General features: G+C 52.5%; 1 protein-coding gene across 3 annotated transcripts in view; it reads right to left on the bottom strand.

Moving 5' to 3' along the window:
• The window catches only part of daxx (death-domain associated protein), a 42739-nt gene extending 27612 nt beyond the window's left edge, over window positions 1–15127 (bottom strand). Inside the window, exons 1-3 of one of the 3 annotated variants that reach the window (XM_078207745.1) lie at window positions 14737–15127; window positions 1112–1991; window positions 58–507 (exon numbers count right to left, since the gene is read on the bottom strand). In XM_078207745.1, coding sequence (XP_078063871.1) covers window positions 58–507; window positions 1112–1991; window positions 14737–14964 — 1558 coding nt within the window. In that variant the 5' untranslated portion in view covers window positions 14965–15127. The remainder of the gene's footprint in view (window positions 1–57; window positions 508–1111; window positions 1992–14736) is intronic. The other 2 variants (XM_078207746.1, XM_078207747.1) reach the window with 2 other exon arrangements.
• Between the last annotated feature and the right edge of the window lie 6754 nt (window positions 15128–21881).

Raw genomic sequence — 21881 nt, 5'->3', positions numbered from 1 at the left:
CAGCAGGTTCGAGGGGCCAAATGGCCTATTTCTGATTCAGTGCTGACGGAAGGTTACCTTCTTGTGGCTCGTCCTCAGCTTCGACAACCTCCTCGATCTTTGCCAGCTCCTCTTCGATGTCCGGATCAGATGATAAATCCTCCTCCTCGTCCTCTTCTCCATCCTCCTCCGAGCCACGAGCATCATCGTCCTCATCCTCCTCTGAGCCACGAGCGTCCTCTTCTCCTCCTTCCTCTGGATCTTTCCCTTTACCCTCATCCACCTTCAGGGGTTTCTCCTCTTCCGCCTTGCCCACCTCAGTGTTGGCTTTCGAGGCCTCGGAAGTGGAGGTGACAGCTGACTGGAGCAGCTGCTTCTTCTTCTTCCTCTTCTCTTCCTCCGCAATCTCACCAACATCCTGGATCTCAGCGTATTTCTTCACCACCTCATCAAGACGGCCAAGAGCGATGGAACGGTTTGACCGCAGCCGTTTCTCTAAGGTGATGTCCATCACGGCAGGGTCCCTGCCTGGAAATAACAACAAACACATTATCTTGATGTGCCGTGAATGGCAGGCGGGGGCTGGTGATAGGTAAGGGGGGGTGGGGGTGGCGTTACACTGACAGCCCCACAGTGTGTCTCCGGCTAAAGAGAGTACCGATCACAAACTTACTGCAGAATGGTGACACAGACAGCCCTGCAGTGTCTCTCAGGTTAGTGAGAGAAATGATCACAACTGCAGATCCAGAGTTCTGCTCACCTCATTCTGAATGCCCAGAGAGCAGATGACCCGAGTTCATCCCTAACATTAACCAAGAGTGAGAGCAAGCTTCACAAAGGATTCCCACCTCATTTACACTGCAACAGAGGCAGAAACATGCTGCGGCCAATTTCACAGCAGACTGTGCGGGGTGGGCGTTCTGAGAGGTTGCGCACACCTGCATGAGTACACGACATCGAAATCAGAATCACAGGTATGAGGCAGAGTGGGGGGCCGTTACTCTGCTGAGGGTCTGGAAGGGGAGAGATGGATTTTGCAGGAACTAGCCTGGTTAGGCCTGTTTCCAAAGCACCATATTACCGCGTGCCCAGGCGAGCCTGCCCCTGCTCCCCACCCCAGACATGAACGCACCTGGCTTATAATCATCGGTGAGATGGCTACCGAAGTTGTACACCAAGTCCAGGTGACGCCTCTCCTGAAGGCGGTTTCCAACCTCACGGAAGACATCCTGCGCCATGCTCTGGATCTGCCTCTGGCTCAGCCCCAGTGAGTGCTTGATGCTGACCTGCTGCATGATGTTGCGGATGTCCTGGTAGTCGGGGAAGTGGTCGGGCTTGTTGATGAACCTCTCGATCTTGCGGTTAATCTCGGGGTAGCGGGTGCCGGTGAAGGCGATGCGCTGCTCGATGACTCTGCCAGTCAGGCTGGAGCAGCTCTTCAGCTCACACAGCTTCTCAAAGATCTTCACCATCTTCTTCTTCAGCCGGTGCTCCTGGATGTAGGAGGAATCCTCATCCTCCAACTCGTTCAGGTTCAGCTCCTTCTCCTGAAGCCGCCTGATCTCATCCGCGTAAACCTTCAACAGGTTCTCCAGGTAACGGATCTGGCGCCGCGACCCGCTGCCCGAGTGCTTCTTCTTGGCAGCTGCTGAAACGGAGGTAGAGGCGCCATCTTCCAACTGGGCCAAAGTCCTCTCGGGGCAGTTGTTCTGCTCTGGAACATTGTGGACAGACTGGCCCTCCTGCCCTTCGGCCACCGGCTGCTTGGAGTTCTCCCGGGAGGTCAAGGCCAATTTAGTTTTTTGAGAGTTAGCTTTGAGCGCCGTACAGAGCTCGTTGATGTAAACAAAGACTTTGCTTTTCTTGCCCTGAACCCGGGTGAGGCAGCGACCCAGCACATTGCGGAATTCCGTGGAAGCCAAATAGTCCGGAAAAGCCTTGTTGTACTTTAGCTGCAGGAAGTTAATCACCTCTGGGTTCTCCTCCGTTAAACTCCCACAGAATTCAACAAACTGGAGTGGAAACAGAGAGTAGAGACATTAATCAAAGAGCACAAGCAAGTTCGTGACAGCGACAATCACTGTTAAATTATATCCATCTCATTTACTTTTAAATCTATTAACAAATCCTGCAAGTTAGTTGACTTTACATTGTGTTTTCTTTTGCAATACAGAACGTGGCACTTTGAGGTGTCTCACTGCACTGATGTTTACAGTTCACACTTATAATAATACTCATCTCACAACAGATGTTTTGCCCGTGTTTTCCAACCGCTGTGACTCGGAGGAGTGCCAAGACAGTGGCCTTTCCCCATTGCACAAGTTGCCCCGAGCTTTACTGCCTCCCTCAGCACGTGGTCTTCGACTTTGGAACATGCCCGTCTGCAACACTTGGTCGTGGACAACTCTCTGGAGCTGAACAGTAGCAGGTTCTGGGCAGACTGGATAAGTTGATAGTTCTACAGAAACAGCTATGTTAATCCTGGTGGGCATCTCTGGAAATAGCCTTTGGAGGACAAGAGTCCTACTTCACAGAGCTACACAGAGTGGAAAGCCACTGCTGCTCGCTCTACAGCAGGGGGTAAGGGGATGACAACAATGTCACTGGATCAGTAATCAGTGACATTCAATGTTTAAAAGTTTATTTATTAGTCACAAGGCTAGCTTACATTAACACTGCAATGAAGTTACTGTGAAAATCCTCCAGTCATCACACTCCGGCGCCTGTTCCGGTACACTGAGGGAGAATTTAGCATGGCCAATGCACCCTAACCAGCACGTCTTTCAGACTGTGGGAGGAAACCGGAGCACCCGGAGGAAACCCACGCAGACACGGGGAGAACGTGCAGACTCCGCACAGACAGTGACCCAAGCGAGGAATGGCACCCGGTCCCCAGCTCTGTGACGCAGCAGTGCTAACCACTGTGCCACCGGGAATCGAACCCGGTCCCTGGCGCTGTGAGGCAGCAGTGAACCCGGGTCCCTGGGGCTGAGAGGCAGCAGTGAACCCGGGTCCCTGGCACTGAGAGGCAGCAGTGAACCCGGGTCCCTGGCACTGAGAGGCAGCAGTGAACCCGGGTCCCTGGCGCTGAGAGGCAGCAGTGAACCCGGGTCCCTGGCGCTGTGAGGCAGCAGTGAACCCGGGTCCCTGGCGCTGAGAGGCAGCAGTGAACCCGGGTCCCTGGCGCTGAGAGGCAGCAGTGAACCCAGGTCCCTGGCACTGTGAGGCAGCAGTGAACCCGGGTCCCTGGCACTGTGAGGGAGCAGTGAACCCGGGTCCCTGGCGCTGTGAGGCAGCAGTGAACCCGGGTCCCTGGCGCTGGGAGGCAGCAGTGAACCCGGGTCCCTGGCGCTGAGAGGCAGCAGTGAACCCGGGTCCCTGGCGCTGAGAGGCAGCAGTGAACCCAGGTCCCTGGCACTGTGAGGCAGCAGTGAACCCGGGTCCCTGGCGCTGAGAGACAGCAGTGAACCCGGGTCCCTGGCACTGTGAGGCAGCAGTGCTAACCACTGTGCCACCCTTGTGCAAAGGACAATTGTATTACCATCATTGAATCCCCCACTTATTAACATCGTGGGGGTTTCTACTGACCAGAAACTGAACTGAACCCAGCCATATAAATACTGTGACTACCAGAGCAGGCGAGAGGCTGGGAATCCTGTGGTGAGTAACTCATCTCCTGACTCCCCCCAGAGCCTGTCCACCATCTACAAAGCACAAGTCAGGAGTGTGATGGAAAACTCCCCACTTGCCTGGATGCTGCAGCTCCAACAACACTCAAGAAGCTCAACACCATCAAGGACACAACAGCCCGCTTGACTGACAAGCATTCACTCCCTCCACCACCGACGCACAGTGACAGCCGTGTGTACCATCCACCAAGGCTCCTTAGGCAGCACCTTCCAAACCCATGACCGCTACCATCTCGGACAGCGATGGGCAACCATGGCTAGTGAATGGCCTCTCTCATCCGAGTGGGCTGCAAGATTAGAATCAGGCTTGTTCACTAACCATGGACCCACAAACAAGAGTAAATATATTTAATACAAATACGGAATTGAACCCGGGTCCCTGGCGCAGTGAAGGAGCAGTGCTAACCATCGTGCTGCCCTCGAGTAAAACTAGAACACAGTAGATTGGGCTAAACACTCCTGGTCCAAACTGACCGTCTGAATACTGGGTGGAACATGTGATAAATTAAGCACTACATCAATTCTAGAAGTACTTCAAATTATTGCGGATTAAAGACTGCAAGATATTTAATTGATCCAACACAGGGGGCCGCTGCCTTGTGGGAGGGGCAGTATTGAGGGAGTGCCACACATGCAGCACTGAGAAACGAGAGTCAAATTACTTCAAGGAACAGGGGAGTTCTACCACGCCGATGTTTATTCCTCACCTGACATTAACAGATAACCTGGCCATTGAATTCACCGCTTTACTGGGAGTTTGCTGTCTGCCCTGCATCGCAGTGGCTACACTTCTGAAGTAGTTCACTGGTTGTAAAGCACACTGGGGTGTCACACTTTACAAAAACAAGTCTCCCGCTCTTCTGGAAATAACCTCAGTCGCCCCTCCCACAGCAGAGTGCTTCTGGAGCCAGGGTGACTGCTGTGGTCAGGACACCTGGCACAAGAATGGTTCAGATTTCCAACCAAGCTCAGGAAGGCAGGCAATTCAAAAAATTGTAACTAAACCCTGAACTAGCCCGCCCCTGTTTGCAATTACAGACTAATTGTTTTTAAAGTAGCTGTTTGCAAAAGAGTAGCTCCATCGCAGCTTGTTTCTATCCAAGTCTCCTACACAATTCTTTAAAATTCGGGGTGAGAAGGCAGTGGACTGAGAGGAATCAAAAGAATCTTCACATTTCGGGCAGCAAGTAACAGCTTCAGAATATTGACATCCACGAAGGGCCTGGCTCTGAATTCAGCCAACATCAGTGGGAAGGGAGCTTTGCTCCTCGAATTTAGAGTGGGGGAATTAACAAGTCTTAATACATTGCCCCCTGTTGCAGTTATTGGCTCAGAGTCTGTGCACCATATAGAGTTGTACAGTCTCTATTACTGTGAACCATTACCTTTTGTTTTGACAGGCTGCACACAGTGTAACAGACAGGACAGCCACTCACAGGGGCAATCACAGATGTTGATCCTGAGCAAGCATCATAACGTAGAAAATCAGAACTTATTTATTAAATAAGGGCCAATAGGGGATACCGCTTCCAGTGGCTGGAGACACCTGGACTGGCAGAGACCTTTCTGGAGTGGAATTAGGGAACATCCACCACACGCAAGATGATGGCAGAAGTCCGAAACTTGCGTTTGCAAATCCCAACTGATGTCAGAATTAATTTCAGAACTAAAGGGACGTGGGAAATTTCAGGTTTACAGAATTCGGGCACACACACATCAGCCAGACACTAGAGGTTCCTACCTCTGACGCTCTCCAGCTGCACACCCCTCCCAAAGTATCAGCTTCCCTGTAATTCCAGCCTTTCAGGATCCTGGCTTTTGATCTATCCAAGGCTGCTCAGGGAGACGAGAGATGAAATCGCTGGGCCTCTGACACAAATCTTTGTCTCGTCACTGGACACAGGTGAGGTCCCAGAGGATTGGAGGATAGCTAATGTGGTCCCGTTATTTAAGAAGGGTAGGAAGGATAACCCGAGTAATTATAGGCCGGTGAGCTTGACGTCCGTGGTAGGGAAGTTGTTGGAGAAGATTCTTAGAGATAGGATGTATGCGCATTTAGAAAGGAATAAACTCATTAATGATAGTCAGCATGGTTTTGTGAGAGGGAGGTCATGCCTCACTAACCTGGTGGAGTTTTTTGAAGAAGTGACTAGAATGGTTGACGAGGGAAGGGCCGTGGATGTCGTCTATATGGACTTTAGTAAAGCGTTTGACAAAGTCCCTCATGGTAGGCTGGTGAAAAAGGTTGGATCTCATGGGATAAAGGGGGAGGTGGCGAGATGGGTGGAGAACTGGCTTGGTCACAGAAGACAGAGGGTGGTAGTGGAAGGGTCTTTTTCCGGCTGGAGGCCTGTGACTGGTGGTGTTCCGCAGGGCTCTGTATTGGGACCTCTGCTGTTTGTGATATATATAAACGATCTGGAAGAAGGTGAAACTGGGATGATCAGTAAGTTTGCGGATGACACAAAATTGGCAGGACTTGCAGATAGTGAGGAGCATTGTCAGAGGCTACAGAAGGATATAGATAGGCTGGAAATTTGGGCAAAGAAATGGCAGATGGAGTTCAATCCAGATAAATGCGAAGTGATGCATTTTGGTAGAACTAATGTAGCGGGGAGCTATACGATAAATGGCAGAACCATAAAGGGTGTAGATACGCAGAGGGACCTGGGTGTGCAAGTCCACAGATCCTTGAAGGTGACGTCACAGGTGGTGAAGAAGGCATATGGCATGCTTGCCTTTATAGGACGGGGCATAGAGTATAAAAGTTGGGGTCTGATGTTGCAGTTGTATAGAACGTTGGTTCGGCCGCATTTGGAGTACTGCGTCCAGTTCTGGTCGCCACACTACCAGAAGGACATGGAGGCTTTGGAGAGAGTACAGAGGAGGTTTACCAGGATGTTGCCTGGTATGGAGGGGCTTAGTTATGAGGAGATTGGGTAAACTGGGGTTGTTCTCCCTGGAAAGACGGAGGATGAGGGGAGACTTAATAGAGGTGTATAAAATTATGAAAGGCATAGATAGGGTGAACGGTGGGAAGCTTTTTCCTAGGTCGGTGGTGACGTTCACGAGGGGTCATAGGTTCAAGGTGAAGGGGGGGGGGGGGAAGGTTTAACACAGATATCAGAAGGACATATTTTACACAGAGGTTGGTGGGGGCCTGGAATGCGCTGCCGGGCAAGGTGGTGGAAGTGGACACACTGGGAACGTTTAAGACTTATCTAGATAGCCACATGAACGGAGTGGGAATGGAGGGATACAAAAGAATGGTCTAGTTTGGACCAGGGAGCGGCACGGGCTTGGAGGGCCGAAGGGCCTGTTCCTGTGCTGCATTGTTCTTTGTTTGATTGCTCCATCACGAGTGGCCACGCCTCGGCTCCAAGCTCTGGAATTTATCCGGGTTTCTCAATCTCCAAGTCACTCCTTACCTGTTTGACCAATTTTGATCACATGCCCCAATATCTCCTTGCAGCCCGTTGGGATGTTTTAACATATTTAAGGTGCTAAGTAAATAGCAGTTGTTACTGCCCCTCCGGCCCACTGCTCGCCCCCTCACTGGATTCTCTATCGAAAGTCCCAACAACCCAATAGGTGGTAACCACCCGTACATCACTGAACAGAGGCAATGGCTTAATGGTATCACTAGACTATTAATCCAGAAACTCAGCTAATGTTCTGGGGACCTGGGTTTGAATCCCACCACGGCAGATGGTGGAATTTGAATTCACTACAAAATATCTGGAAAGAAGAATCTACGAATGACCATGAAACCACTGTCGACTGTTGTAAAAACCCATCTGGTTTATTAATGTCCCTTTAGGGAAAGAAATCTGCCGTCCTTACCCGGTCTGGCCTACATGCGACTCCAGAGCCACAGCAATGGGGTTGACTCTCAACTGCCCTCCAATGGCAACTAGGGATGGGCAATAAATGCTGGCCCAGTGACGCCCATGTCCCAGGAATGAATAAAAAAAGATAAGGGTTTCAATTCACTATCTTGGGTAACACAACAGAAGTCTCACTCAGCACATGTAATTCGTTCAAGATCATTGGGGTTCCAGCAGTACCCCACATAGGAAAACCCAAGGGACAATAAAAAACTGTCAGCCCACTCCTGCAAAAAGTTCAACCTGCAACAAGGGATCTGATATGAAACAGGCTGAGGATTTTAGTAAACAGTAGCTGACAAGTGCAAGGATCTTTTCGACCCCCCCAACCCTCCTCCAATGCTGGACAGTCTAGCATATAGGCATGTTCTGCATTTGGAAATCTATGAAAAGTGAACCTCAAATCTTTGAGACTGCACTGTGGCTGGGCCTCCCTAACAGCACTGTGGGTATACCTACACCTCAGGCACTGCAGAGGTTCAAGGCGGCAGCTCACCCACCACCTTCTCAAGGCATCTACGGATGGACACTGGCCCGTGACACTCACATCCCATGAAGGAATAAAAAAGGTAGAGAAAGCTCCGTTATCTCTGATCTTTGCTCACTTACAGAGAAAGTCCCACTCAAGCAACTTGTAGATATGATTCTGTCCACCATGCAATGATTTGCTATTTCCTGTCACTTTTGTAGTTTCTCAGTAATCAACATTCAGTTCCCATAAATGTAACACAAATTTAACTTAAGGTACCAGAACCAAGCAGTCACAACTAAAGTCAAGCAATTACAATGCAGCATTTCAAACATACGGCTTTAACTGTGGTGCAAGGAATTCGTACATAAAAGCTTTCTTGATTTAGATTTTAAGATTATTCAAAAAGATAAACTTTCCCCAAATGTGCATTTTCCTGGATGGAAGATTGACTGACGGGGAATGACCAGGGGGTTCATTTGAAACAGCATTCTAACCAGGTCTACAGACACCTCGGAGATAAACTCACTAACTAGCATAGTTCGTACCTTACCATAAAAAGTAGCAGCAGAATGAGGCCATTCGGCCCATCGACCCTGCTCCCCCACTCGGCCCATCGACCCTGCTCCCCCATTCACCCCATCGACCCTGCTCCCCCATTCGGCCCATCGACCCTGCTCCCCCATTCGGCCCATCGACCCTGCTCCCCCATTCGGCCCATCGACCCTGCTCCCCCATTCACCCCATCGACCCTGCTCCACCATTCGGCCCATCGACCCTGCTCCCCCATTCACCCCATCGACCCTGCTCCCCCATTCACCCCATCGACCCTGCTCCCCCATTCACCCCATCGACCCTGCTCCCCCATTCACCCCATCGACCCTGCTCCCCCATTCACCCCATCGACCCTGCTCCCCCATTCACCCCATCGACCCTGCTCCCCCATTCACCCCATCGACCCTGCTCCCCCATTCACCCCATCGACCCTGCTCCCCCATTCACCCCATCGACCCTGCTCCCCCATTCACCCCATCGACCCTGCTCCCCCATTCACCCCATCGACCCTGCTCCCCCATTCACCCCATCGACCCTGCTCCCCCATTCACCCCATCGACCCTGCTCCCCCATTCACCCCATCGACCCTGCTCCCCCATTCACCCCATCGACCCTGCTCCCCCATCGACCCTGCTCCCCCATTCACCCCATCGACCCTGCTCCCCCATTCACCCCATCGACCCTGCTCCCCCATTCACCCCATCGACCCTGCTCCCCCATTCACCCCATCGACCCTGCTCCCCCATTCACCCCATCGACCCTGCTCCCCCATTCACCCCATCGACCCTGCTCCCCCATTCACCCCATCGACCCTGCTCCCCCATTCACCCCATCGAGTCTGCTCCACCATTCAATGAGATTGTGACTGATCTGATGTGATAATCCTCAGCTCCACTTTCCCGCCTTATCCCCATAACCCTCGATTCCCTTACTGATTAACAATCTGTCTGTCTCAGCCTTGAACATACTCAGTGACCCGACCTCTACAGCCCTCTGCGGGGAAGAATTCCACAGATTCACTCCCCTCTGAGAGAAGAAATTCCTCCTCATCTCTGTCTTCAATGGGCGACCCCCTCACTCTGAGATGATGCTCTCTGGTCCCAGACTCTCCCACAGGGAGAAACAACCTCTCAGCATCGACCCTGTCAAACCCCCTGAGAATCCGATATGTCTCAATAAGGTCACCTCACATTCTTCTAAACTCCAGTGAGTACAGGCCCAACCTACTCACCCTCTCCTCATAAGAAACTCCCTCCCTACCCGGGATCGACCGAGTGAACCTTCTCTGGACTGCCTCCAATGTCAGGATATCTTTCCTTAGATAAACGGACCAAAACTGTTCCCAGTAATCCAGGTGTGGTCTAACCAGTGCCATGTATAGCTTTAGCAAGACTTCCCTATTTTTATACTCGATTCCCTTGGAAATAAAGGCCAACATTCCATTTCCTTTCCCAATACCGGCTGAATTTGTAGTCTAGCTTTTTGAAATCTATGCACGAGGGCCCCCAAATCCCCCAGTGCTGCAGCTTTCTGCAGCCTTTCCCCATTTCAATCATATTCAGCTCCTGTATTCTTCCTGCCAAAGTGCCTGCATTTATATTGTACCTGACAGGTACTCACTTAACTGGTCTATATCACTCAGTAGACTCTTGGTGCCATCCTCAGCAGCTGCCTTCTCATATATATGAGTATATATCTGATTTGATGGGGGGGCACAGCTAGATAGTCAATACCGTTTCCCAAAGATAGGGGAGTCTAAAACTAGAGGGCACAGGTTTAAGGTGAGGGGGGAGAGATACAAAAGTGTCCAGAGAGGCAACTTTTTCACACAGAGGGTGGTGAGTGTCTGGAACCAGCTGCCAGAAGAGTAGTAGAGGCGGGTCCAATTTTATCTTTTAAAAAAGCATTTAGAAAGCTACATGGGTACGATGGGTATAGAGGGATATGGGCCAAATGCGGGCAATTGGGACTAGCTTAGGGGTTTAAAAAAAGGGCGGCATGGACAAGTTGGGCCGAAGGGCCTGTTTCCACGCTGTAAACCTCTATGATGGAGCGTTGACTCAATGCGACCCCACTCTGGCACGAGCCAAAAGTAACTTCATTACTAGGCGCCTAGATTAATCAGTGAGGAGCTCCACAGAATTCTGACACAAGTATCAAATGTGAAAAAGACAGTGAATTCATCAAAAGGAAATTGGTGGCATCCTATTGATTTTGACTGCAAGGGAACATGTTTGCACTGTGGGTACCTGATCAAAGCTGAGCGTCCAGATAAGATGCAAGGCAAGACACCTGCCAATCTGTCCAATCAACAAGGCTTAGCCCCAGGAGCATTTGTGTTGCATATCCGTCTCTCAGCCAAGCTGGCCACCTTTCTGAGGAGCCCAGAGTGGATAATCTTGCGCTGTGGATCTGCACCCACTAGAGAAAAGAGATTCAGCGTATCAGTCTGGGCTGGATTGAAACCCAGCAAGTCGCAGAGCTGAAAGGATACCTTCCTCCAGTTTCTCGGGGATTTTTAAATAGAAATTTATAAAACCCACTCACGCCCACAGACGGCACAATTCGCACTCAAACCCAAACGAGTTCTAGTTCTGCACCCACCCAGCTAAATATGCACCACTGGACCAATCGTTGACTGCACTTCCTAAACTAACACAGCCCGTGGGGAGCTGGTGCCCTGCAGAGATGCTCAAAGCATAATACATCAGTCAGCATGACAAAAATCTCACACAACTGTCAGGAAAGACTGAGTACACCAACGATTAAACACCGCTACAGGAACGCACGACCCGTGACAAAGAGAAGCAGCAGTACTTAATCATAGAATCCCGACAATGCGGAAGGAGGCCATTCGGCCCATCAAGTCTGCCAGGACTCTCCGAAGAGCATCTTACCAAGATTCCTATGCCTACAAGCCCACGCATTTACCCCACTAATTTCTCCCAACCGACACATCTTTGCACTGTGGGAAGAAACTAGAGCACCCGGGGGTAAACCCACACACACGAGGAAAATGTGCAAGTTCCAAGGCCGGAACTGTTTTTTAAAAGTTTATTTAAATGTCACAAGTAGACTTACATTAACACTGCAATGAAGTTACTGTGAAAATCCCCTTGTCGCCACAGAGGGAGAATTTAGTACGGCTATTCTACCTAACCAGCACGTCTTTCGGACTGTACGAGGAAGTCCACACAGTCAAAGCGAGAATGTGCAGAGTCTGCACTGTCACCCAAGGCTGGAATTGAACCCAGGTCCCTGGCACTGAGGAAGCAGTGGCAACCACTGTGCCACCAACAAGTGGTCACTTTCCATTTGCCATTCAGTCCTCATGCAACAAAATACATTTGTCAAACTGTCCTCCTCAGCCAAGTAAGAAGTCTCACAACACCAGGTTAAAGTCCAACAGGCTTATTTGGTAGCACAAGCCACGAGCATTCGGAGCGCTGCCAATGGCAGTGAAGCAGCAGCCTCACTAAATCACTGTTTTATTTGGTTAGAAAGGGGAAGGTAGAACTGTTAAAGGTACCTTTAGATCCCGGAAGAACCTGTTTAAATGCACACTCTACGTAAAGCCAATAGAAATGCACAACAGTACAAGGTGCCACAGAGGAAGCCTTAGATCAATAACAGAAAATGTTGGCTATAGACAGCAGCTTCTGAAATAGAAAAATGTCAATATTGCAGACAAACCCCCTGCACAACAAAGGAGCTCAGGTGGGAGAGGTGCCTGTTGGAAACTCAGTCTTTTTCATTCACTGATCGATCAGTATTCATAGAATCCTGACAGTGCAGAAGGAGACCATTCGGCCCATCGAATCTGCACCGACACCAATCCCACCCAGGTCCTATCCCCACTTAGCTACCCTGCTAATCCCTCTAATTTATCACACCCTGGAACACTAAGTATTCTGCTGCACCTTCAGTTTTATGTTTAAAATTGTCTGAATGTTTTAAAAATGCTGCCTCACAGTAACAGCCAGCGATAAAGCGAGCTCTTATCCAACCCATTAGCATTGCAGCTTCCCCTCTGGAATATCAGAGGCAGCCGTGGAAAGATGAAACAAAGTCTCGATCGTGGCAGAACAGCACCCTGCACAGTGCACTGGTAATCACAATCTGCCAGAGCATCTACTGGTCTCAGAACAGGCCAATTACTTGCTTACACCACTTGTTTTATTTGGGAGTGGGGGTTACAACCCCTCCCAACTCAAGTGGCCTGCAACACCCCCTTCAAGCAGCAGGCAAATTCCACCCAGAAAACAGACGCTCTATGGAGAATGCATGGACGTGCATCCCATCAAGGCAAGGTGCACCTTCCAGATCAGCCCCTGCTCCCAGGTGGGTACTGGAGCAGGAGAGGCCCTTCCAGCATCATTGCCAACATTTATTCCCAGTCAAGAACACCTCCAAAAACATTCAACACTCTGCTGCCTGTGGGATCCTACTGTGCACAGATCAGCCGAAGGCACTAAACACAATCTCTATCTTTATAGAAAGAAGTTCAGTTATTGGCCATCTGTGACCAAACAGATGTGAACCTCCCCCCATGGGGGTTTCCTCATCTACCTCCAGGCAGCCAGCTCTGACAGTGCTGGTGCTGTCAATTTTATTTCCAATTTCTTCCCTACAGATATCAGAGGGACGTTTTTTTACACAGAGGGTGGTGGGGGCCTGGAATGCGCTGCCAAGTAGGGTGGTGGAGGCAGACACGCTGACATCGTTTAAGACTTACCTGGATAGTCACATGAGCAGTGTGGGAATGGAGGGATACAAACAAATGGTCTAGTTGGACCAATGAGCGGCGCGGGCTTGGAGGGCCGAAGGGCCTATTTCCTGTGCTGTACTGTTCTTTGTTCTACAGCACAGACAACGAGGGGTATGCAAGAAACCTCCTTCATGTATACATAAATATGGAATTCCCTCCCTCAACCTCTCCTTAAACACTCCCTTTAACCAAGGCCCTGTCTGTCAAACAATGTCACTGTTCTGAAGAGGAATCATATTGGACTCGGAAGGTTAACTGTTCCTCATTCCACTGGTGCTGCCATGTATTTACCCTGCTAGTCCCCTGGCACCAAAGGTCAATTTAGGACTGTGGGAGGAAACCCATGCAGAACCTGGGTCCCTGACACTGAGGCAGCAGTGCTAACCACTGTGCCCTCCCAGCACCAGCTCTCCAAACATCTTGACTTAGTGCCACTTTCCCTGTACATTCACCCAGTGTCCTCGATTGAAGCTGCCTCCTGGTAAACTGGAAGTGTTGAATGCCTATCCAAACAGATACAGAAAGCTCTCTGGGATATGGACGAGGGGGACGGGTTAATCGAAGGTTCATTAACAGAGAGTCATTTTGCAGTTGTTTGTTTCCCTCCCTCTCCCCTGGGGACCCCAGCTCCATCTAAGGGGGGAAAGATTTGTCACTCCCAACAACAGATGGCTGAGTCTGCTGGTTGCAGCAACAGCAAGCTGGGTTCTATCTAACCTCTCCCTGCAGCAAGAGGAGGAAGCTGGACTTACTCCACCACCGCCCATTCCCTCTTGTAGCAAGCGATTGGACTCTCTCCTCCTCAGCTGCAACAGAGGCTGGGATCACTTTTCTCCCTCCCCTCTCTCTCCATCACTGGAGGAGGAACCTGGGCTCCCTCCCCAGGTTTCCATCCCCTCCTCTACAGGTCTCACTCACTATTTCCCTCCACCTTCCCCCTCAGTTCCCTTCCTCTCGCTCTCACCTCCTCCCCCCCTCACTTCCACCTTCACCCATCTCTCCCTCAGACCCCCCTCGCCCCTCCCTCAGTCCCCCAGGCCTCTCTCCCCTAACCCTCACTCCATCTTCTCTCTCCCCCTCCTCCCTCACTATCCCTTCTCCTCAGTCCCTCCTCTCTCCCTCCAACCCCCCCTTCTCTCTCTCTCCCTCCAACCCCCCCTTCTCTCTCTCTTCCCCCTCCCCCCCACCCCCCCTTCTCTCTCTCGTCCCCCTCCCCCCACCCCCCCCTTCTCTCTCTCTCGTCCCCCTCCCCCCACCCCCCCTTCCCTCTCTCGTCCCCCTCCCCCCTTCCCCCTCTTCCCCCTCCCCCCACCCCCCCCTTCTCTCTCTCGTCCCCCTCCCCCCCCTTCTCTCTCTCGTCCCCCTCCCCCCACCCCTCCCCTCCCTCACCTCGCTGAACAGTTTCTGATTCTCGAAGCGGACGATCCGGCGCTCCGGGTCCGGGCGCTGCTCCGGGTCGCCCAGCTCCGGCAGGCCGGCGGCGGGGGGCAGCGGCTGCAGCCTGACCCGGCGGGGCCGCTTCTCCCGCCGCAGGCCCGGCGGGGCCTCGGCGCCTTCCTCGTCCGACAGCAGGTTGACGATGCCGGGGGCTGGAGGCCGGTCCCGGCGCAGGGCCATGGGGAGGATCCGGGGGGGGGTGAGAGGGGAGGAGGGGGGGGGGGGTCCCGGCCTCAGCGGCCGCCGCCCAGCCGCCGCCTCCCGCGGAGAAGCGGCGACGCCATCGAGACAAAAGCTTCTTCCCTCAGCCAGCGGACAACCGTCAGCACCTCCCCGCACCGCGCTCTCCCATTGGCCCGAGCCCGACCCCTTACCCCGCAGCACCGCACGCTCCCACTGGCTGGCGGGACCATCGGCTCCATCCCCATTGGTCCGACCGACCTCCCCTCCCATTGGTCACCACCAGGTCCTCCCCTCCCATTGGTCACCACCCCCGGCCCGCTTTGTCCCATTGGCTGAACGCCCGGAGTGACGTGTCCGGAGCCCCGCGCGGTCTCTCCCGATTGGCTGCGTCCGCAGCCAGCGCCTCACTGATTGGAGGAGCGGTCCTGACCGCCCCACGCTGATTGGCCGACAGGACGCGGCTGATGATTGGTTCAGCCGGAGGGGGCGGCGACGCGGGGCGGGAAAAGGAGCCGAGCGGCCCCGGGTTCAAATCCCCCCCTCCCCCCCCCCCCTCCCCCCGGGTTCAAATCCCCCCTCCCCCCCCCCCTCCCCCCGGGTTCAAATCCCCCCCCCCCCTCCCCCCGGGTTCAAATCCCCCCCCCCCTCCCCCCGGGTTCAAATCCCCCCCCCCCCTCCCCCCGGGTTCAAATCCCCCCCCCCCTCCCCCCGGGTTCAAATCCCCCCCCCCCCTCCCCCCGGGTTCAAATCCCCCCCCCCCTCCCCCCGGGTTCAAATCCCCCCCCCCCTCCCCCCGGGTTCAAACCCCCCCCCTCCCCCTCCCCCCGGGTTCAAACCCCCCCTCCCCTCCCCCCGGGTTCAAACCCCCCCTCCCCTCCCCCCGGGTTCAAACCCCCCCCCCTCCCCCCGGGTTCAAACCCCCCCCCCTCCCCCCGGGTTCAAACCCCCCCCCTCCCCCCGGGTTCAAATCCCCCCCCCTCCCCCCGGGTTCAAACCCCCCCCCCTCCCCCCGGGTTCAAACCCCCCCCCCTCCCCCCGGGTTCAAACCCCCCCCCCTCCCCCCGGGTTCAAACCCCCCCCCCTCCCCCCGGGTTCAAACCCCCCCCCCTCCCCCCGGGTTCAAACCCCCCCCCCTCCCCCCGGGTTCAAACCCCCCCCCTCCCCCCGGGTTCAAATCCCCCCCCTCCCCCCGGGTTCAAACCCCCCCCTCTCCCCCCGGGTTCAAACCCCCCCCCCTCCCCCCGGGTTCAAACCCCCCCCCCTCCCCCCGGGTTCAAACCCCCCCCCCTCCCCCCGGGTTCAAACCCCCCCCCCTCCCCCCGGGTTCAAACCCCCCCCTCCCCCCGGGTTCAAACCCCCCCCCCTCCCCCCGGGTTCAAAGCATTCTTTCTGGTTGTATCACAGCTCGGTCTGGGCTCCTGCTCTGCCCAAGAGCGCAAGGAACTACAAAAGGTCGTGAATGTAGCCCAATCCATCACGCAAACTAGCCTCCCATCCATTGACTCTGTCTACACTTCCCGCTGCCTCGGAAAAGCAGCCGCATAATTAAGGACCCCACGCACCCCGGGCATACTCTCTTCCACCTTCTTCCGTCGGGAAAAAGATACAAAATTCTGAGGACACGCACCAACCGACTCAAGAACAGCTTCTTCCCTGCTGCTGTCAGACTTTTGAAAGGACCTACCTCGCATTAAGTTTTTCTCTACACCCTAGCTATGGCTGTAACACTACATTCTGCACTCTCTCCTTCTCTATGAACAGTATGCTTTGTCTGTATAGCGCGCAAGAAACAATACTTTTCACTGTATAAGTTTAAAGTTTATTTATTAGTGTCACAAGTAAGGCTTACATTAACACTGCAATGAAGTTACTGTGAAAATACCCTCGTCACCACACTCCGGTGCCTGTTCGGGTACACTGAGGGAGAATTTAGCATGGTCAATGCACTTAACCAGCTCATCTTTCATACTGTGGGAGGAAACCAGAGGAGGAAGGAAACCCACGCAGACACAGGGAGAACGTGCAGATTCTGCACAGTATCCAGAGCTGGGAATCGAACTTGGGTCCTTGGTGCTGTGAGGCAGCAGTGCTAACCACGGTGCCATCCCAAATACATGTCACAATAATAAATCAACTCACTTGAAACACCAAGGCATACAAGGCTATGGACCAAGTGCTGGAAAATGAGATTCAAATAGATAGGTGTTTGATGGCTGGCCCAGACATGATGGGCCGAAGGGCCTCTTTCTGTGCTGTAAAACTCTATGATCTCCCGCATCCTTCTTAAAGAATGGTGCCAGTAATTGGGCGCAATACTCTATTGGGAGGTATGTTAATATTTTGTGCCCCTACTTCTAAACCTGTGTGCTGTATTAACTGCATGATTCACTTGCCCTGCCACCTTCAAAGATTTAAGCAAAGAAAATAAAGTACAGAGTGCATTCAAATTTGGGTTCACCTTAAATATTTGCTCCTCCCATTGTTTGTGCACAGTGGCAGCAGTGTGTACCATCTACAAGACACACAGCAGGAACTCACCCGAGGCACCTTTCAAGCCGATAAATTCCACCACCTAGAAAGAAAAGAGCAAGTGCCCCTCGAGAGCCACACACCATCCTGCCACACACCATCCTGCCACGCACCATCCTGCCACACACCATCCTGCCACGCACCATCCTGCCACGCACCATCCTGCCACACACCATCCTGCCACGCACCATCCTGCCACACACCATCCTGCCACACACCATCCTGCCACGCACCATCCTGCCACACACCATCCTGACTTGCAGCGATATTGCCATTGCTGGGTCAAAACCCTGGGACTATGTTCTGATGGCAGGTGCATCTGCACTGCATGGACCACAGCGGTTCAACATAAGGAGAATTGTCTTCAGGTTAACTTGCAGGTTGAGTTGGTAATTAGGAAGGCAAACACAATGTTAGCATTCATTTCGACAGGACTAGAATACAAAAGCAGGAATGTACTGATGAGGCTGTATAAGGCTCTGGTCAGACCCCATTTGGAGTATTGTGAGCAATTCTGGGCCCCTTAGATAGGAAGGATGTGCTGGCCTTGGAGAGGATCCAGAGGAGGTTCACAAAATGACTCCAGGACTGTAAAGCTTGATGTATGAGGAGCGTCTAAGGACTCTGGGTCTGTACTCAATGGGGTTTGGAAGGATGAGTGGGGGGGGCGGTGGGCATCTCATTGAAACTTACAGAACACTGAAAGGCCTGGATAGAATGGACTTGGGGAAGATGTTTCCATTAGTCGGAGAGGGCACAGGCCAGAGTAAAGGGACGGCCCTTTAGAACCGAGATGAGGGGGAATTTCTTCAGCAAGAGGGTGGTGAATCTGTGGAACTCATTGCCACAGAAGGGTGTGGAGGCCGGGTCATTGACTGTCTTTAAGACACAGATCGATAGGTAAAAGCAAAAGAGCTCTGATGAATCATCATAGAAATCATAGAAACCCTACAGTGCAGAAGGAGGCCATTTGGCCCATCGAGTCTGCACCGACCACAATCCCACCCAGGCCCTACCCCCATATCCCTACATATTTATCCACTAATTCCTCTAACCTAGGCAATTTTACCATGGCCAATCAACCTAACCCGCACATCTTTGGACTGTGGGAGGAAACCGGAGCACCCGGAGGAAACCCACGCAGACACGAGGAGAATGTGCAAACTCCACACAGACAGTGACCCGAGCCGGGAATCGAACCCAGGTCCCTGGAGCTGTGAAGCAGCAGTGCTAACCACTGTGCTACCGTGCCACCCTATGTTGGCTCTATTCTCCTTTGAATTGGGACATTGGGGAGACCATTCAGCCCCTCACTCCTGTCCTGTTATATGCTGTAAATTGCAAGGGGGATACCAAGTCTTAGAATGGATTGGCCATGCTAAACTGCCCCTTATTGCCCAACGATGTGCAGAATGTTGCCTCTATCCTCCCTCCACAGATACTGTCAGACCTGCTGAGATTTTCCAGCTTTTTCTGCTTTTGTTAGAGATGGATAGGTTCTTAATTGGTAAGGGGATCAAATGTTACGGGGAAAAAGCAGAGGAATTAGGGTTGAGAAACTTATCAGCCGTGATTGAATGGCGGAGCAGACCCGATGGGCCGAATGGCCTAATTCTGCTCCTATACCTTATGGTCTCAGCACCCCACATTCCCAAGGGAATGGGCAGTGAATGTTGGCCTTGGCTACAACATTCACCTAGAATCATCGAATCCCGACAGTGCAGGAACCTATTCGGCCCATCGAGCCTGCACTGACAACAATCCCTACCCAGGCCCGATCCCCGTAACCCCACACAAAACCCCCCCTATGAGCTAATTCACTGGGATCCAATCTACTCTGCTGAAACTAGCCTTCAACAATCAGGCTGTTTTCTCCTCACTGTTTACATAAATAAAAACAACTAATTAATTTGTCGAGGAGTTGTCAGCGCACTTTGAATGGGGGATTTGTGGTCCAGAGATGGAGGACAGATTGCAATCACATTGAAATATGTGCTGGTTATTTCAACTCGATGCAAACTGGAATGTAACAAGGTGGGGAAGTCTGCGCGTGCGCGTTCGCCGGGCCCGGCATCGATCCGGCAAGACCCCGCACGCGGCCCGGCATAGGTACAGCAAGCACGCACGCGCAGCTGCCGGGCCCGGCATCAGTACAGCACGGATGCGCGCGCAATTGCCGGCCGCCCGGCCGGTTTAGGCGCCTGCGCGGAGGGGCCCAGCCCTTTTCCGCCGCTCAAGGCCCGCAGCTGAAGTCGCTACCTGAGGATCCCGGTATCGGCGCCGCAAAATCGGCCCAAATGGTGAGCCTGAACTGCGGGAGGAGCCTCCAGGAGGGTCGAGCGGGCTCTCCCCTGCTCGGATGGATGGCGGATGGTTAAGGAGCGGATGGGATGGCGGGGATATTTGATGGATGCTGAGCGCTTGTTTGGGTGTCAGGGGGAGAGAGTGGAAGCTGCCATTCGCTGACCCAGGGTGGGGTGGGGAGGGGGGAGAGGAATGTACCATTAGCTGGCTCTGAGGGGTCCCTACACTCAAAGCTGGGCTTGCACAGTGTATCATCTTTCAAAGACTCACACACACTTTGCATTTGAAATTTACCCCTCTCTGAATGAATTGGGACATTGGGGAGACCATTCGGCCCCTCACTCCTGTCCTGTTATATGCTGTAAGTTGCAAGGGGGATACCAAGTCTTAGAATGGATTGGCCATGCTAAACTGCCCCTTAGTGCCCAAAGATGTGCAGGTTAGGTGGATTGGCCATGCTAAATTCTTCCTGAGGAGCTCACCTGAAGAAGGGGCTTAAGGCTCCGAAAGCTTGTGTGGCATTTGCTACCAGATAAACCTGTTGGACTTAAACCTGGTGTTGTTAAACTTCTTACTGTGTTTACCCCAGTCCAACGCCGGCATCTCCACATCATGTCCAAAGATGTGCAAGTTAGGTGGATTGGCCATGCTAAATTAGTAAGAAGTATCTCGACACCAGTCCAACAGGTTTATTTGGAATCATGAACTGTTGGAGCGCTGCTCCTTCTTCAGTTGAGTAGAGGTAGGTTTCACAAACAGGGCAGATATAGCGAGAGACTCAATTGCAAGATAATGATTGGAATGTGAGTCTTTACAGGTACAGGCAGTGCGAGTGGAGAGAGATAATCACAGGTTAAAGAGGAGTGAATTGTCTCCAGCCAGGACAGTTAGTGAGATTTTGCAGGCCCAGGCAAGTCGTGGGGGTTACAGATAGTGTGACATGAACCCAAGATCCCGGTTGAGGCCGTCCTCATGTGTGCGGAACTTGGCTATCAGTCTCTGCTCAGCGACTCTGCGCTGTCGTGTGTTGTGAAGGCCGCCACGGAGAACGCTTACCCGAAGATCAGAGGCTCGGGACATTGGCGTGCATCCAGGTATGCGGCAGATACTCAGGTGACTCGTCCAACGTTTCCTACCTCATAAGCAGCAGCAAAGGGTTCCCCGAGGCCTGGTACATCGGCGAAACCATGCTTCGACAACTATCGAGCAGTGCCCGTTCGTCCATCACCAGGCAGGAGTGTTCCCTTCCGGTCGGGAAACACTTCAGCAGTCACGGGCATTCAGCCTCCGATCTTTGGGTAAGGGGATAGTCCTCAACTTCAGGAAGTGTAGTGGAGGACATGCCCCTGTCTATCTCAATGGGGAAAAGTGCAAATGGTCGAGAGCTTCAAGTTTCTAGGTGTCCAGATCACCAACAACCTGTCCTGGTATTCTTCCCCCAGCCCATGCCAACACTATAGTTAAAAAAGCCCACCAACTTTCTCAGAAGACTAAGGAAATTTGGCATGTCAACTAAGACTCTCTCCAACTTTTACACAGGCACCATAGAAAGCATTCTTTCTGGTTGTATCACAGCTTGGTCTGGCTCCTGCTCTGCCCAAGACCGCAAGGAACTACAAAGGTTGTGAATGTAGCCCAATCTATCACGCAAACCAGCCTCCCATCCATTGACTCTGTCTACACTTCCCGCTGCCTCAGCAAAGCAGCCGCATAATTAAGGACCCCACACACCCCGGGCATTCTCTCTTCCACCTTCTTCCTTCAGGAAAAAGATACAAAAGTCTGTGGTCACGTACCGACCGACTCAAGAACAGCTTCTTCCCTGCTACCATCAGACTTTTGAATGGACCTACCTCGTATTAAGTTGATCTTTCTCTACACCCTAGCTATGACTGTAACACTACATTCTGCACCCTCTCCTTTCCTTCTCTATGAACGGTATGCTCTGTATAGCGCGCAAGAAACAATACTTTTCACTGTATCCCAGTACATGTGACAACAAATCAGAATAATGAGTAGAAACTTTGCTTGGGGTCGGTAAGATGTGAAAATCTGATTTGACAGATTGACGGGGCTGTGGG

This window comes from Mustelus asterias, unplaced genomic scaffold (assembly GCF_964213995.1).
Source record: "Mustelus asterias unplaced genomic scaffold, sMusAst1.hap1.1 HAP1_SCAFFOLD_2673, whole genome shotgun sequence".
In the NCBI taxonomy this organism is placed as follows: domain Eukaryota; kingdom Metazoa; phylum Chordata; class Chondrichthyes; order Carcharhiniformes; family Triakidae; genus Mustelus; species Mustelus asterias.
The sequence above is the reverse complement of the archived record's forward strand: the minus strand, read 5'-3'. Positions and strand labels throughout refer to the sequence as shown.